At 47.8% G+C, this 16,615-nt stretch overlaps 1 protein-coding gene across 2 annotated transcripts in view; it reads left to right on the top strand.

Moving 5' to 3' along the window:
• The window catches only part of CD82 (CD82 molecule), a 41,535-nt gene that overhangs the window by 17,441 nt on the left and 7,479 nt on the right, over nt 1-16,615 (top strand). The window contains exons 2-5 of one of the 2 annotated variants that reach the window (XM_082317167.1): nt 2,268-2,349; nt 7,908-7,980; nt 10,992-11,116; nt 11,812-11,886. In XM_082317167.1, coding sequence (XP_082173293.1) covers nt 2,287-2,349; nt 7,908-7,980; nt 10,992-11,116; nt 11,812-11,886 — 336 coding nt within the window. In that variant the 5' untranslated portion in view covers nt 2,268-2,286. Of the gene's footprint in view, nt 1-2,267; nt 2,350-7,907; nt 7,981-10,991; nt 11,117-11,811; nt 11,887-16,615 lie in introns of those variants that run through there. The other variant, XM_082317168.1, reaches the window with a different exon arrangement.

Below are 16,615 nucleotides of genomic sequence, written 5' to 3'. Positions count from 1 at the left end.
CGGAGGAAAGGAGGGGAGCACACAGTTTGAAGGAAGCGACATTAGTGCTGTCCCTGCTCCAATTCTTGCCCCTTTTCTGAGATACCATTGAAGGCATGGTAGTCTTTGGGTTACAGTTGTTCTGTGACAGCAAGCTGGCATATGATTTGTGGTAGGAGAGTTGCTCTAGCATGAGCAAGGCTAGCTGAATAAACTTGCTGTCATTAACAAAGGGCAAAAATCTGCTAACAGAGAGCCTTCACTCACTTCTCATAGGTTGGTAGTGATGCAGCTGTTGTATAGTGCATCTGTGCTGGAACAGAACAAGCTCATAGCTGATGGCTGCACCTGGGGGGACTGGAAATGGGAATGCTGTGTCTTTGATACTTGATGTAAGTATGGACCAGAAACTATTACAGGAGCTTTCCCCGGCTAATTTGAAGGACCTACTTTTGGGTGCTGCGGGCTTTAGGGACTCTGACCTGAGGATTTAACTGAGTAAAAAGTGACTGAGATGATGCTAACCTAGCTGTGCAGTAAGAGTTCCTTAGGTGCAATGACTATATAGCATAGATGGGATTTTTAAGATCAATCTGTAGCACAGCTGGCTGAGATTGTATGTCCATGCTGCTTTCCCATCTCAATAACATCTTGCTGTGTGCTGTGCAGTGATGGGCTTAGCACAGCCTCTAGCTATGGCATCCCTTCAAGTTAGAGCAGCAGTGTTGTCTTCGGCCACGGAGTTCAGACTTGTGCTCTCTCCTGGTAGTTGAAGGGTGGCCATTGCTTGGTGGGAAGACTAGCCAGTTATAACAAGGCCCACATACCAGTTTAGCTCCAGAGTTAACCTAAATATTTAATAGGATTAAGCAAAAGCCTCTGATTGAAACAAAAGAACGTACTGGGCTCCAGTGACCCTCGGTACACCCAGGCTGGCAGCAGGGAACCCTGCTGACCTTGCTCTCTGTTGGGGCTGGCTCTTCGCAGACCAGACCGGTGACCCCAGCCTAGCATTGCTCTTCCTCTGGCTGTTGCTTCTTAAAGCAACGTGGTCTGTTTTGAGCAAGGAGCTTGCTAGAGCAAATTTTAAGGAACTTAAAAGTCCTCTGTTGCCTATGCAGAAAACGTAACTGAGCACGGGGGAGGAAGAAGAAGCAGGAAAGCTGACCTGAGACGTTCCCCCACCGCTCCTCATGTGTTACTCGGCTGTGCTGCTTCCCCAGGAGGAGGCTTACTCCAGTAGCGGGGATGGTCTGTGGGACTTTTTTCTAACTTCTGAGCTCTTTGCTGTCAGACAAGTGAGAATAGGAGTAGCTTGCAGTAATACAGATCTATTTACTCCCCTGGTCCTGTAGCGCAAAGACCTGATGAGGATCTATTGTTGATAAGCTGCCTACTTTGCAGTGTTAAGAGCAACCTTGTCATCCCTTCTCGTGAGGGTTTACATAGGCTTCAGCCATGGTAATTGGGCAGAGTTAACATCAGATACAGTAAAGTACCTTCTCTCCGTGGTGAAGACCTGCCCTGGAGTTTGTCTCTTGCCCTCTCTGTATTCCTTGTTAGCCACCCCATGGATGTGTGTAGTTTGTGTGGCTGATACCAACAAACTAAACCCAGCATCTTGTCTTATCAGTCCTCCCACACTGCCTCGAACTTGTGAGGTTGGCTTTGGAAACTGGGACTTTTTGGAATCTTGCCTGTCTTGATACTGCAGCAGAATTGGTAGTATGTAACCGCGGAGAAGACTTGCTGGTCCTCCTGCGCTGTCAAAGCATCAGGTGCTGATTTAATGCTGCCTTTTAAATGGACCCCTTGGTCTTGCTCTTCAGTGTTCCTTCAGCTGCTTAGGGATCACAAGGAGATGAGATTTTCTGCAGGAGGGAGCTGGCCTTGTGAGCTCCTTCAGATAAGTGCATCCCTTTTTTCCGCTAGGAGTGGTAGCTAGAGGTGGTGTTTTGGTTGACGCTATTAATGCAAAGTTTATAGAAATAGTGATGGAATTAGTAGTGTATTTGTGATTAAATCCGTTCTGTAACTACTGATAGCCCTCTGTCACTCTCCAGGAGATCTTGGCAGCAGTGGCTGTTTGTACTTGTAGTGACAATGGTGTCCTGTTTTGCTGCCCTGAAAAGGCAACTCGGGTAGTCTATGGAGCACATGCTTTCTGTGTGTCTGCTCTGAAACCCACTAGATGATCCAGAGCTCTGCACAGGGTAAGGATGTTGCTCTGAAACTGCCTGAAGGACCTGTCACTAATATAACTGGTTGTCTGTCTGCTTTCCCCTTAGGTCCCGTAAGTGAAAGAAGATGGGGTCTGGCTGCCTAAAAGTCACCAAGTACTTCCTCTTCCTCTTCAATCTCCTGTTCCTCGTAAGTATTGTGGGCATCTGCAGAGTAAAAAGGAAGGCCTGGACTAAAATTAGCTGGAAAGGTATTTTCTTCTGGATGTTGGCCCAGTGTGTTCATTAAATAAAATAAATAAATAAATAAAAAGAGTTTTGGAAGGAGGGAGGGAATCCCTGAAGCTGAGGGACGTCAGAGCTGCTGTGCGGCTCCCAGGTATGTCGAGCGGCTCTGCTCCCAGTACACACCTGCTGTCTCCAATGCCCACAGCTCTCTTCCTGCAGTGGGAAGGGAAAACAGGAGTTATGGATCCTTTCTGGAAGGAGGGTAGTTGTAACTACTTTCTCTGCCACATCTGGAGCAGCAGCTGAGCTGCCCCTGAGCAGCAAAGCTACAAAACCTGCCAAGTAATGGCAGTGCCCTCCTAAATAGGCCAGGCAAGCTTCAAAGAACAACTCTAATTTCGTTCGAGTCCCAACGGCTGGTTTTGATTTTTAACAAGATGAATTAGTCCAAGTCCCCTATTTGAAATGGAGTTGGGACGTGGGGGAGATAGGGGCAGGCTTGCCTGGGGAAATGAGGCAGCCCACTGGATGCAGTTATTTTCAAGTGTGAGGCTCGGGAAAGGATGAGCTCCTTTTGGATCAGAGTGGGTCTGGGAGGGCCACACGCATTCTTGTATGTGTTGTTTTGTGAAGCTTAGATGTTGTGTGTCGTGGACGGTGATGGTACTGTTGGTGCTGCTGTCCTGCAGTGGGGATGGTGTAGTGTGGAAACATAAGGTTTCAGCTTTCCACATATCAGCAAGAAAATAGCGTGTCTGATATTGTTACCCTTTGTGCAGCGTGTAAGGGGAAGGGCGGGCCAGGCTGGGAGGGCAGGGAGGGAAATGGAGCACGATAAGGTGAGCACCACTTTCTGTCTCTGTCCCTGCACACAGCTTCGCTCTTGCTTCCTGCATGGCTGTGCTGTGCTGCTGGCACACAGACTTGAACCTGAGGCACATCTGGATCTGGTTTCCCTTGGCTTACTCTGCTGGCTCTTTTCTCTCTGCATTTTGTTTCCATCCTAAGTGGTTAGGTCTGGTCTAAGAGCTGAAAGTCAGGGGTGCTCAAAGCATCCATGGGGAAGACTCTTGGGAAGGAGGGGAGAGCAGAGGTTTTTCAAGTGCCACTAGATCTTTCAGAGTATGATTTGTTCCACTTTTAAGGATAGGAAAAATCTAGCAGAGTCCAAGCCTGTCCTCGTACTAGTGCAGGACTCCTCTGAAGACATGTTAACATCCAGGCTATCTCCTCTCTTGAAGAGGTGGTACTTTTTAAGCAGCATATAACTTAATGAGTCTCCCCTGGGAAGCAGACCTGCAATTGTTAAGGCAGTGTTTAAGTCTTGCTGAAGCCCAGTACCTGGGCACTGTCTAGTCTTCCTTTAACCCCAAGTCGAGGTCCAAGTTCATTAGCTAACCTCTGTGTAGAGAAAGTTCTCTTCAAGAAAGCCAGTCTAGCATGGGAAGAAGGGGGAAAGACGACAGCCTAAAATACTACAGTGCCTTACAACACTGTCACTGTTTTTGCTGGAATCTATCAATGGTCATTGTGGCATCTCTGTTCCACATTGCCCTCCTCTCCCCTCTCTGCTGAGCCAGGCATGGTCACGGGCAGCCTGCAGGGATAGCTGCACTGTCAGGAGGCAGAGTTGAACTGCTTCGTGGGGCTGACCCACGTCTGTGCTGAAAAGCGTTTTCCTATATTTTGCAAGAGTGTGAGGATGGCAGGCGCTGAATCCCTCTGCGGGTCTTGGGGAGGCTTGAGCACTCCTGTCTGGGTTGCAAGTGATGGGAAGCAGCTGTACTTTGTCCTGTGCACACCCTGCTCCAAACCAGCTCCTCTGGTGTAGCAGCCAGCCCCCCTCCCTCTTGGGGAAAGCTGATTTGATGCACTGAGCTGAGCCTGGAGAGCAAGAGTTTTAAGGTGGGATGTGAGGAGGTCTGTGCTGACCAAAGGGAGAAGCTGCTTTAATGAGCTCTTGGCTAAGCCTGCCATGCAGCATGGGTGCTGTCTTCCCTTCAGGCTGCTCCATGGAGTTGAGGTCTCTGAAGCCACTGTGTTCTGGTGGGGAGCCTGATACTTCTCTAGAGTGAAGGTTTTGAGCATGCTTCTCTCTTGACTGATGGCAGGCTTTCTGCATGTGCCAGATGTTGAGGAAGGTGGTATCCATTATACTCTCGCTGTCATAGGAAGTAGTTGACATGAGAAGCTTTTTCCATGATGGTTGTTCAAGGTCTGAATGTGAGGGGGATTCTTGAGCTTATACAATGTGGTAGATCAATATTAATCTAGCAGAGAAACTGCTTCTGTTGAGTTTCTGTGAGTTCCCAGCACGGACAGGTTTTGCATACCTCACGCTGGTTTCCCCAAGCTGCTGAGTTTTGTTGAGGAGAGTGCTTGCACAAATGTGAATGTTAATGCTGGTGGTGGAGCTGTGTGTCTGCTCTGGTCCTTGAGCTGAGCCTCTGTGACTGCACCCTGTGCCGACCAGCCCTCACTGTCTGAAGTGTGCTCTCCAGCCTTGCCTGGACCTGAATTAAGCCTTTAGAGACATGCTAGTGACTCTTTTAGCGGTTAGTCAGTCATTGAAATAGCCCTTCTCTACAGCTCGAGGTCTATGAGAAGGTCCCTTGCTATAGCTGAAGTAGTTCAGGGACTTGGTGGTATTTTGCAGTTTTGGAGCCTTACTTCAGGGAAGCGTTTGGCCTGCTTTGGTTAAAGGGAAGAAAGTTATTTGGACTTCTTGCCTACTTACTACAAAAGATACCAAAAACATAAGCTTGGAGTATAAGCTTTGTTTCTCTAATCAAAATGCAACACATCTCTGTCTTTTTGGGCATAGACACTGGCCACAGCAGATGCTTCTCCGTAAAGGGAAAACAGTTCTGTGAAACAAGTTCAACAGTCTCTGGAAACTATTCATTTAGAATATATAACTGTCAGTCTTACTTCTAACCCTTCTGTAAATGGGGCAGAAGGCCACTACCTAAAACAAAGCTTGGAGTTCAAGAGCCTTTCTGTCGGCCCCTGTGCCAGGCTCAATGTTACCTCCCGCAATCTGAGTGTGAAGGAAGGCGGTGCTGGGGGAGGACAGCCAGGGACCCCCAGCTGCTCTTTCCAGAAAGGTGAGTCAGCTCCGTGACAGCTCAGTTCTTCCATGCCCCTCTTCACTGGGCTCTGCTGTGGGAAACTGCTGGCCCTGCCTTGCGGGAGCTGCATCCTTCTGGCTTGGGTGTGGAAGGGGATCTTGCTGAAATCAGGGGTGAAATCACCACCCCCAGGGTGGAGGGGAGATGTCTGTCCCCCACTTCAGGAGTTTAAAGCAGTGGAGCAGAGGAATTAAACTATGGAAGGTGGATGTGATTTCTTCTACAGAGGGTCTGAAGCCAAGCCAGTGACAGAAGCAGCCTTGCTACGCTATGCAAACTCCTGAAGATGCTGCACAGAGATACTATCTTGCTAGGAGGTAAATATACTGTTGTTAATAGGACAGTGTTTTCTCCCTGTGGTTTATTTTCTCCCTGCCTTCCCCTTTTAGTGTTTTCTACAGCAGCTCCTGGCAAATGTATGAGTTGTGGACTAGAGCAAAGATCAGAGCTCAGCTCAGCAGCTGTTCTGTGTTTTGTCAGCAACAGCAAAACTTAGGTGACAATTCAGGGTCAGGGAGCCAAGAGAGATGTCACATACAGCCTGGTTTGCATCTTTGTTAAGACAAATATTTTATTAAGACTGTAGTTTAAATGTGAGACTGCCTCAAACTGTAAATTCAGCAGTTCTTGGCAATGACAAGTTTGAGAGGAGTTTTTTAGGCATCACAGCTGATGCATGTTCAAGGGGCCTTTCTAGTTTGATCAGCAGATTGAGTGCTGAGATGCAGCATGTTGGGACATAAGGCAAGGGGGAATTCTTGTTAACTGCCATATTGTCTGTCTTTTTTTTTTTCTGGGATACAACAGCTATGTGCTTTCTGCAGCTGAGTCAGTCTTCTTCATCCATCTTCATGGATGGGAACTTGCTTGGTGACTTTCTAATCCTGTCCCCAGAGCTAGCTACATGTTGTGCCCTCTGCCAAGCCAGGAAAGCTTTCAAGCAGCTTATTTCAGACTGTTGCTTTATCTTTGCTCAGAAAAGCTTCTTTGTATGAGGAGCTGAAGCATAGTGTAAACTTTCAAAATGTGGAGCCAATGCCTGTCCATACAACCCTCTCTGCCAGCTTGCTTCAGGTGGTGGTTTGGCATTTCCCTTGTCTCCCAAATATCAGAACATTCTCTAATGAAGCACAGAATTGCAATCTCTCTTCAGCCCTGTTGGTTTATTTAGTATTTCACTTCTCCCTATCTTGAAATCCTAGTGGTGTAAGAACTGCTGCTTGCAGTTAATGTCCTCTGGAGGCATCTCACTTGCACTCCTTGTCCTTCCCTTGTTTCTTCAAAGTCTGTTTTAGATCTTTGCACAAGTGGTTCCAGCCTTTGCCACTTCTAGTTGGCTGAACAGCACAAGTTTCAGCTTCTCATGAGACCTGCAGACATACAGGCATAGTTACTTTATTATGGATATAATGGTGCTTTCATCCTAATTTGGGAGCTGGGGTCATCTACATGCAAACACCTCGCAGCGTAGCATAAAACATGGCGATACCTGGAAGCTAAACCAGAGCATGCTTCCCTGCTCTACACCCCCATCTCACCCTTCAAAATGAGATGGGAAAACTGTATGTCTCTTGCCTTCTCAATTCAATGTCTGGATTCAGCTGAGTCCTCATAGGGATGCGTTGCTCTGCTAATCCTTGCCCTAGATAAGACTGTGTGGTGAGCAAGGCAGAGACCGTGGCTGATGTTTCATAACTCTTGACTCTGGTGGTAAGATGTGTTCGCTTGAGGGGCTGGGGTATTCTGGCGTAAAGTAGTAGCCAAGGCAGAATGCCTAAGCTTGGCTTTGGAAGGGGCAAAGCACTTCACTCAAGGGAAACTGCATGCAAAGTGAATGCTGCTGTTTTTTTGCACTTGTGGGTTGAAGCCGTAATGTTATAGAGCCTGACAAGCCGAAGATTTCCTTCCTGGGAAGGTTCCAGCTGCCAGCTATCTAATCCTTTGGCAGCTGGCTCCCAGTCTGGTCCCATAGGGTCAGGGATTTCTCTAATCAAAAAAAACCTTCAAAATCATATGCTAGACGTGTTTGTCCTTAGTTCTTCACAGAAGCAGTGCACTTACCTTTTGCTTCTGACAACAAGGTTCTAGCATCAGGGTGTCTCTTTCTCAGACCGTTTTGAACGGTCCTCCTATACAACATCATGTACTACTAAAATACCGTGTGAAGGACTGCCAAGCAGAACCTGGGGCTCAGATGCAGTTGGCTGAGGCACTCTTCCTGGAGTCGTGCTAATCCTGTTTACTTTGGGAGGAGTACCATGGGGGAGATGGGTGGGAACAGCAAAAGAATGGTTGTTTTTGCTCTGTAAGTATGGAGAATGGTGACTGCCTCTTCTTATTTGTCTAAACTAATAAGCTAGCTATATGTGTTTTGTTCTTACTCTTTCAGATCCTGGGTGCTGTCATCCTGGGTTTTGGAATATGGATTCTGGCCGACAAAACCAGTTTCATTGCGGTTCTACGTAAGACCGTGTTTCTTAATCTTCTTTGTCCTTCTTAATTGACTCTAGTCCAGGGCTGTGCTTGACTATGGTGTAGTCTAGGCATGGCAATACTTTTATGCGCAGTCTGTGACCTGAGCAGTAACGTGCTATATGGCAAGATGAGACTCTATCAGGGACAGGGTGAAAGGGAGCAACCCTGGAACGCAGCATTCCTCCTAGTCTTGTGGATTGCAACACCAGGGTCAGACTGAGTGAGGCCATTGCCTCTTGACCCAACAATCCAAATACCTCATCTTAAATACAGGGACTAGTATTTCATCCTATTTTCACTTTATGCTCTGTTTCCATAACAGCTTCCTTATTACCATCGTCTCTGAAGGCCCCCAATGTCTTGATGTAGTTTTGCTACGTGAGTCTCCTACACTCCCACTGCATTCTGTAACGATCTATTTCAATTTGAGTGTTTTAAATGCCAAAGAAAGAAAGCACGTGGTTTTATTGATGCTTCATATACATTGAAAGTGGCCAGTATGTTTGCTCCTAAGCAGTAGGGGATGTAGATCCGAGGGGGGATGGAAAGTGTGGGTCTGTGAAGTCTTTCGTTCTTTGACTCAGTTACACACACTTCACGAGACTTAGCCTGGCCATCAGAGGTGTTTTGTGTTGCTGCACATGTGAGAGGCTAGCTTCCTTCCCCTTTAAGTCAGCCAAGAGCATCGACTTGAGTCTTAACGGTGGCTCTGCTTTCTGCAACAACCAAAAACCTGAGCTGGCTTTGCAGAGCCCGGGCTTTGCAGGGCTGTAAGTGGACTCTCACCAAATAAGTAGCTCAGCTTCATCTTTCACAGGCTCTGCTTCCTTTGTGCTTCTTCCTAGAGGGGGCTTCAAACAACTTTTCTGCTTGGTGGGTCTGGTTACCCATTGCCACTACCTCCAGAATTGCTGACTCTGGCACCAGTGTCAGATGCTGCAGGAGGGCTGCCTGCACGCTGCCTGCACACTGCCTGCAGCCCCAGGGAGTGAACAGTAATGGCATTCATAGCCCTGTTTCTACCTACACTGATCCTGCAAAGGGATTTATCTCTCGAGTCCTACTGAACACTCTGTCCTGGCTTTGGAAGGTGCTGGGTGGAGACAACACCCCCACTAATGCCATACACACGGATACTGCTGCTTGCTCTGTTTGTTGTGCTGTGGCATCTGGCTTGCTACTGCAGTACTAGAAGGGCAAGAAGCACAACAAAGGGTGTTGGTTAATAAAGTGGGTGCATGAGCAGAAATGCACTTTTAATACAGGCAGCCAAAACGGAGCTTATCAGGGCCTGGCTGTTTGCAGCACCCCTCATGGTCTGAGGTGTGTTTGGTACCAGTGAGCCAGCAGCTGGTTCCCCCAGGCTGATGGGTGTTACTGCCACTTGTGGAGGTACGAAGCCCCTGAGCTTGGCTCTGCTTCTTCCCATTTTACCCAGAATCTCTGCTAACAGAGCATTTAAGGATTTAGCTTCCTTCCTGGGGATTTCCAGCATCAGCTCTTTCTCCCTGCCCCCTCGCTTCCTTTCCCATGCCTTGCCCCTCTTTCCCTCTGCTTTAGTAACCCAGGCATCAGGGAGGGAGCTGGGCACAGCAGGGCACTCCAGCTGCTGCCAAAGGAGCCTGTTGTACTTGCTTGGCCGCCTGCCCAGTGCAGGGGAAAACACGGAGTGACAGCAAACAGAGCAGGAATCATCTTGCCAGCAGAGTCTTCTCTTGCAAGACGCAAGACGAAGATGTATTGCAGATGAGAAGTGCAAACATGGCTCCTGTCCCTCTTTTCCACTGTCACTTCTCTGAAGGGCTTTTGAGTTGGAGATACCTTTTTCTTTCTTCTAATGAGAAGTTGGGTAAGCAACTACTTTCTAGCACTGTGGAGGCGCTGCAACCCAGGCACTTGAACGCTTGTATGATTGCTGAGCAGATTTTGGGGGAGGGAATAGTGGAGTCTGTAAGAGCCACTCCTGTAAGGCTGCTACTTCGGTAAATGCTTTGCAGTATCAGCACCTAACCTGCACAGCAAGAGTCCCAGGACTGGTGAGGAAGGAGGAGCAGGATCCTGGTTTCTGTGGCTTATGTCCAGCCAGGGAGAGTCTGGTCTGGAAATGAATCAAGGCTGAAGTGTCTGAAGTGACTTGTGTGGCAAACAGCTCTGGTTCATTTTTTGATAACTGGTCTTTTTCCTCTGTTCGACATGTTCCAGGGAAAAAGTTTGGAAGCTGGTGACTTGCACCAGGTATCAGAAGTGGGGGGAGGTATGTGTTAGGGGGGAGAGTATTACTCTGGATTTGATTACTCTCTCTTAACCTATTTCAGGAGGAGCTCAGCGGAAGCTTGCCTCCTGCGACTTCTGTCCAGGAAGCTAAATGCTGAGCTCTAGGAACATTATTTTCATTAATCACTGGACATCCAGAATTCCCCTACACTGTGTAGCTTGCAGGTTTAAGAATGTCTCTTAATGATAAATGAGGTTTCTGGTTACTGTTTCCAGACAGTATCTCTTCAACTTTTATGCTATAATGCTTCCTCCCTCCAATCCTATTCTGCAAGAAATAGTCCTGTGACCAACCCAAGTATAAGAGCTTGTTTCTTCTGTTGCTCACAGTACTAAATGTTGAGGAGTGAGGCCTGACAGCACCAGCATGTCTGAAATAATACTGCCTACACTTGGTTGAAAAACAGTTGAGTGTTCAAGAGCACAGTCATTCCAGACACAATAGCAGATAACTTTCTCCAAACACGGTTCATTTGTTTGGAATGACCTTGAGTCTTCCAGGCTCTGAGATAATGGAGACCTGCAGGTTGGCTTTGAAAGTGTTCCTTCATCAGAAGACACCCAGAAGCAGCCTTCTGTCCCCATGTTCATCATGCTTCTGTGCAGTCGCTTTGTAAAAGACAGCAGACTATTATAAGTAGATGTGGAGGCAGTTCTCTAAATGGTGATGGCAGATGTAGTTTTTGTCAGTAGCTAATTTTGTTCCCTCTCCTGGCCCCTACAGAGATGTCATCTCCCTCCCTGAAGACTGCTGCATACGTCCTCATCGGTGTTGGGGCTCTCACCATGCTGATGGGGTTCCTGGGCTGTCTTGGAGCAGTCAATGAGATCAGATGTCTCTTGGGTCTGGTGAGAGAATTCATGCTATGTTTTAGATCCACCCTTTAATACTTCTCCTGCAAAATATCTGTTGGATTGTAGCTGGGGCTCAGGTCTCCTGGGGATGGTACTTCTGCATTGTGTGTCCTGGCATTAGGAACATCTCCTAATGTAATGGTAGTAGCTGCCACCATTTAAAAGTAACCTCAGATGTCAAACTTTACTTAAAAGTAGTTTGCTGGTGAATCTTAAGTTTAGATCCTCAAACAAATTAAATAGCATTTTTTAAAAAGGAAACTGACTTTAAAAATAATAATAAAAAAAAAAAAAATTAGGTTTGTAAAATTGGCTTTTCTTGCCATGGAGGCTTGGGGTAGGCAGAGTCCGACTGATTGAGGTCAGAGTGGACTGAGAATGGAGCTGGGAGTGGGAGAGAGTCCCAGCTGGAATGACACATGCAGAGGGTGCTTGTAAACCCTCTCCCTCCTGCAGTCTTCCTGTTGGCCTGATGGGAGAGGTCCTGAAGTGCACTGGTCTGATGTAGATGCTTGTACTTAAGCCTTTTAATGGGGCGAGCATTGTTGATAGCAGAGCTTGTCTGCAGGCAAAGGTGTTGGCTCAATGTTATGACTGCTCCTGTACATGAAATCTTACTAAAATTTGTGCTGTTATGTACAGACCTTCCTAAAGGCTGATAGTGGTCATCTGTTCTCTTTTGTTTCCAGTACTTCACCTGCCTGATGGTAATCCTCATAACTCAGGTTGCTGCTGGACTGGTCATCTACTTCCAGAAAGAAGCGGTAAGTGTTTCTTACTGTGCATGTTTTCCTTGGTCTTGGTTTGGGGGAACAGGAGACACCTGGAAATTCTTTCTTCCAAACTGGGCTATACTGTTAGCAGGTATAACTGGATTCTCCTTTCTTCTGCCCCAGCTCAGCAGCTTTGCTGTACAGTTTGCTGCTTCTGTATCTGCCAGCCTCAGTAGTGCTACTTTCTCAAGGATTATGAGGCTCTGTTTGGTATGCAGGCTTTATTTTTGGGTAGTGGGAACAGTAAAAAGAAATTCCTGCAAGGCTTCTGACCACACCTCCTCCTGATCCTGCTGCAGACTACTATTTGGGCATATAGTAGCAGTGATTACTACCATGTTGCCATCATTGGTGCCTTGAGGGGTTACCAGCCTGAGTGATTGCTTTTCTGACTGGCCTCCCTCGTTGTGTCATCTTGCTCCATCCTTTCAGCCCTTCTGCATCTGTATGTAAAAAACTCCTTGGAAGAGCTGTCCTCTTTCCCCAAGAGCAAACTCGAGTATCTGACAGTTCCTGTACTAGAGTTTGAACTTAAAGCCAAGTGGTTTAACATTTTGAAGTGGATCTCTTTGTCAGGAATGCAGTTTCACAGTGTATGCTTCCAGAGCTCCAACAGGCTTAGTAGTGTAAAGGGAGTAGCTTTTGAGCTACTTAAGTGCATTGCAACAGCCTGTCCTGGCTATAGGTTCCCCGGCTAGGGCAGTGCCCAGTCAGGCCTCCAGCTGTTTGACAGCTTAAACTGGGAGCCACACTCACGCAGTGGGAGCAAGTCACAACTGTGGGGTCCCTGCCTGCTTCTGCCCTGCTATGCAGGTTTCTGGTACCAGTTGTGGGTAACCCTGTCCTTTGCCACATAACTGTGTATCTATACCACTGCACGGCTGTGCCTGCTTCTCCTAAGCCAGCCCTCCTGCTAGGTGGTTACAGAAAGCAGGTGATTGAGGAAGTTATGGATGGGGCCTAGTGGTGAAGTCTGGGGACAGGGGGAAGGTGCCTGTTCCTGGCGTAGCTGATATGAGCTTTGTACAAGTGGCTGTGGTGACTGTGAGCAGCTGTTGGCTGGGTTCCTTGCCAAATGTGGTGTGAATGTAGCTTGCTTTCTGGGCTGGCTGGAGCTGAAGGAGAAACTGAAACGTTGGCTAGCTGGTGTGTAAAGTTACAGCTTTAAACAAGCTGCTGATTCTCAACAAACAGCTCTGACTAACGTGGAGGAGGAGGTGTGGGGATGGGCATTCCCCTGCGATGGGGAAACGTGACTTTTTGGACCATGAAATTCCATACCTCAATTGGTATTTCTCCTCCAGCTGTCACTCTACTCTAGGAAACTCCAGCTTTTGAGCTGTAGTTCTTAATCTGAACCTCAGTCAGACCAGGGAGAGAACAGAAGTGCTGGGAGTTATTCTGCACAGCCCTTGGAGCTGATGTGGCTGAGATCATCACTTGTACAGATCCAGCAGAATGGTAGGGGAAGCTGGGCTTTGAACGGATGTTCCTGTTCAGTCCTCAGTGAACAAAACTTATGGAAAAGCTCTTCAAGAGCCTTCTATTTCAGGGATCCTCTGAAGTTACCTGCCTAGAGCACTAAGAAAAACTGTTTCAGGAAGGTCTTGGCTGAAACCTCCCACACACTTGTTTGTGGCTGCGCTTCAGTGATACTATGCGTGTCGCTCTGCTTCACTTGATGTACGTCATCCCAGGGCAGCTCGGAGCACAGTAAAGCAAACTGAAAACTGCGCAAGATCCAGTCCCTAGATGTCTATTGTGTTCTTCGTGTTTATTTCTTTCTGACTTCAAGAACTTGGTTACATATAAAACAAGGAATAACAAGAGTGGAGGAAAGGGCCTTGGATTCAGAATGTAGCAAGGTGATACTCGCTCCTCCACTTCTTGTAACTGAAGTATTTATTTCTGCACTGCAGGAGAGTAGACAGGATTATTGTTGTACTCCTCTCTACCTGCCCTTTTCTTGATTAGTAGTTACTGAACAGATTCACCTGATGTTTTTTGGTTGGAGTATCTGTTCCTTTTCAGTGTCAAAATCCTTCCCCACCCCTGACATGTGAAAGTATGCTGAAATAGAGTTGGTGTAGCTGTAATAGTCCGGGTCTCTGACAGGAAGGCTGCTGCTTTGCCTCCCCCATGGGCATTGCTAGAGGAGTGCCCCTTCAGACTGGAATTGCCTGGTGGTACTACTGGGAGGATGTTGATGGAACATCCATTTCCCTACATCTGTTGGTGACTGAAACTGTGGGGTGGGGTTTTTTGAGGGACAACAAAACAGTAATGTCACAAATGTTGCAAATGGCATTCTACTTTGTGAGCTGAATGTTACTACTCACCTACATCTAGTGGATCACAAGCCCCTAAACGTGTGAGAGCCTGGGCAAGATCTCTCTTGGCCTAGTTCACACAGCTTGGCTCTAAATGCCTCGAGGGAAGGAGAGCAGTGCTCTTCTGGGAATTGCCCTACTTGCTAGCTGCTGTTTGCAGCAAAGAGGCCTGTGTGATTGCGTGCAGCGACTTGCCTGGGGCTATGGACTATGCATTAGTTTCAGAATCTGAAGTGAGTGGGGGAGTGAGAGCCCCCTCCTGGCTTTTTGAGTCTATTTTCATGTGCAGGCTAGATGCTAATAAATGCTGGGGGAAGGATCTAGCTTGAGTCTCGGACAGAGGGATAGATGACCGATGGTGTCTGACAGTGGAAGAAGCCTGCATGATTCATTCTGAGACTGGAATTGAAGACCTGTGCTCTTGCCTCTGGTGTTTAGCTTTCCCCAGCTCCCTCTTCAGTAAGCCTGTGTGAAGGGGAGACTGACAGCCCTGCTGCTTTCTGGTAGTGGCCCATGGCTTTGGTGCTGTGCTGGTTTTGACTGGGATAGAGTTAATTTTTTCCATAGTAGCTTGTATGGGACTATGTTTTGGATTTGTGCTGAAAACAGTGTTGATAATACAGGGATGTTTTTGTTATTGCTGAGCAGTGCTTACACAGAGTCAAGGCCTTTCTGCTCCTCACCCCACCTCACCAGCGAATGGGCTGGGGGTGCACAAGAAGTTGGGAGGGGACACAGCTGGGACAGCTGACCCCAACTGACCAAAGGGATACCCCATACCGTATGACGTCATGCTCAGCATATAAAGCTGGGGGAAGAAGAAGGAAGGGGGGATGTTCAGAGTGATGGCGTTTTGTCTTCCCAAGTAACTGTTATACATGATGGAGCCCTGCTTTCCTGGAGATGGCTGAACACCTGCCTGCCGACGGGATGCAGTGAATGAATTCCTTGTTTTGCTTGCATATGTGGCTTTTGCTTTACCTATTAAACTGTCTTTATCTCAACCCACGAGTTTTCTCCCTTTTACTCTTCCGACTCTCTCCCCCATCCCACTGGGGGAGGGAGGCATGAGCGAGCAGCTCTGTGGTGCTTAGTTGCTGGCTGGGGTTAAACCACGGCAGGTGCCTAGGCTTTGAATGCTCCTGCTGTTGGGTGGCAGGGTTGTGCCTTCTGACACCAGGCTAGCTAGAGCTGGGAAGCAGACGGAGCCCAGAAAGCCAGGGTGATTTCTTGGAGCAATCATGCTCTACACAACAGAGTCCTGACAGGCCTTAAATGGATGAAGATGGTAAGGATGTTGAAAGCCTGCTTAAGTGTTCAATATGCCTTTCTAGCTTGTTGCTCTTTCAGTTTTCCTCTGCCACACTTGTGGAAGGGTGATTAGGTGCAGGTGCCTGTGTGTCCCCTTTGAGCTGCTCTGCCGGTTAAACCTGTGAACAAGCTGCCTCTGTGTGTGTGCTCTGCAGAGCTGTGCTATTGTTTGTGTAATATTCCCCCGTCTCCAATTACTTCCTGAAACACCTAAGAATGCCTGAGTTTTTCTTTAACTGAAATGCCTCACTTCTTGAAACCAGAGCTGTTTGTAAGACTTCTTGCCTCTTCTTGTGTAAGAGTAGAGGAAGAGCAGAGATACAGCTTCCCTATGCAGCTGTGATTGGGGACATCTAGTTCAGGCCCTGTCTCTGCTTGTGGTGGGGTCCTGGGGTGGAGAACAGAGGCACTGCCTGGGATTCTTGCAGAAGTGACCGTAGGCTCCATCTGGCCTAATAGCTAAATGGCCAGATGGGCCCAGGGTAGGACAACAAACCCAGCTCTCCTTGCCTCCCTCTGTGCATGTGGAGCAGCAGTGTGCGGGAGGGGTGAGGGTGGGAACTCAAGAGGTTCAGTAACTGATAAGGCTTATGGCAGCAGCCAAGGCCAATCTCATTAGTGAGAACCAGGTCAGGTTGCCTTGATTTGAAGGGAAGGAAGAGGGGAAGCAAAGTAATTAAAAGGGGAAGACCTAGACAGCATGAGAAGAAAGATCATACAGCTCCCATCTGTCCGGCCTGACGTAGCTGATCCCGGTTTGCTGAGCTGCAGTTTTCCTAGGAAAGAGAGTTGCTGATGTAGAGACGCTTCTCTCTAGCAGTAGGCACTGCTTCCTCTTGCTGGGTGTCCCTGGGTTTGCCATGGTCATTTGCAATGCTTAATAGTAGAAGGAAAGGGAAAAACCATTTCCACTGATCTGAAATACATTGTAGCACCACAGACAAAAAGGTAATACATGGGATGGGAACATCCTAGTGCTCAGGGTGATGTAACTCTGTCCCATCCTCAAGCAGTCTAATGACACTTCTCTCCAACCTCTTGTGATCTGGGTCTGTCCTTAGCAATAACAGCTGTCCTCA

The sequence above is a fragment of the Platalea leucorodia genome, assembly GCF_965183815.1.
Source record: "Platalea leucorodia genome assembly, chromosome: 7".
Classification (NCBI taxonomy): Eukaryota; Metazoa; Chordata; class Aves; order Pelecaniformes; family Threskiornithidae; genus Platalea; species Platalea leucorodia.
The sequence above is the reverse complement of the archived record's forward strand: the minus strand, read 5'-3'. Positions and strand labels throughout refer to the sequence as shown.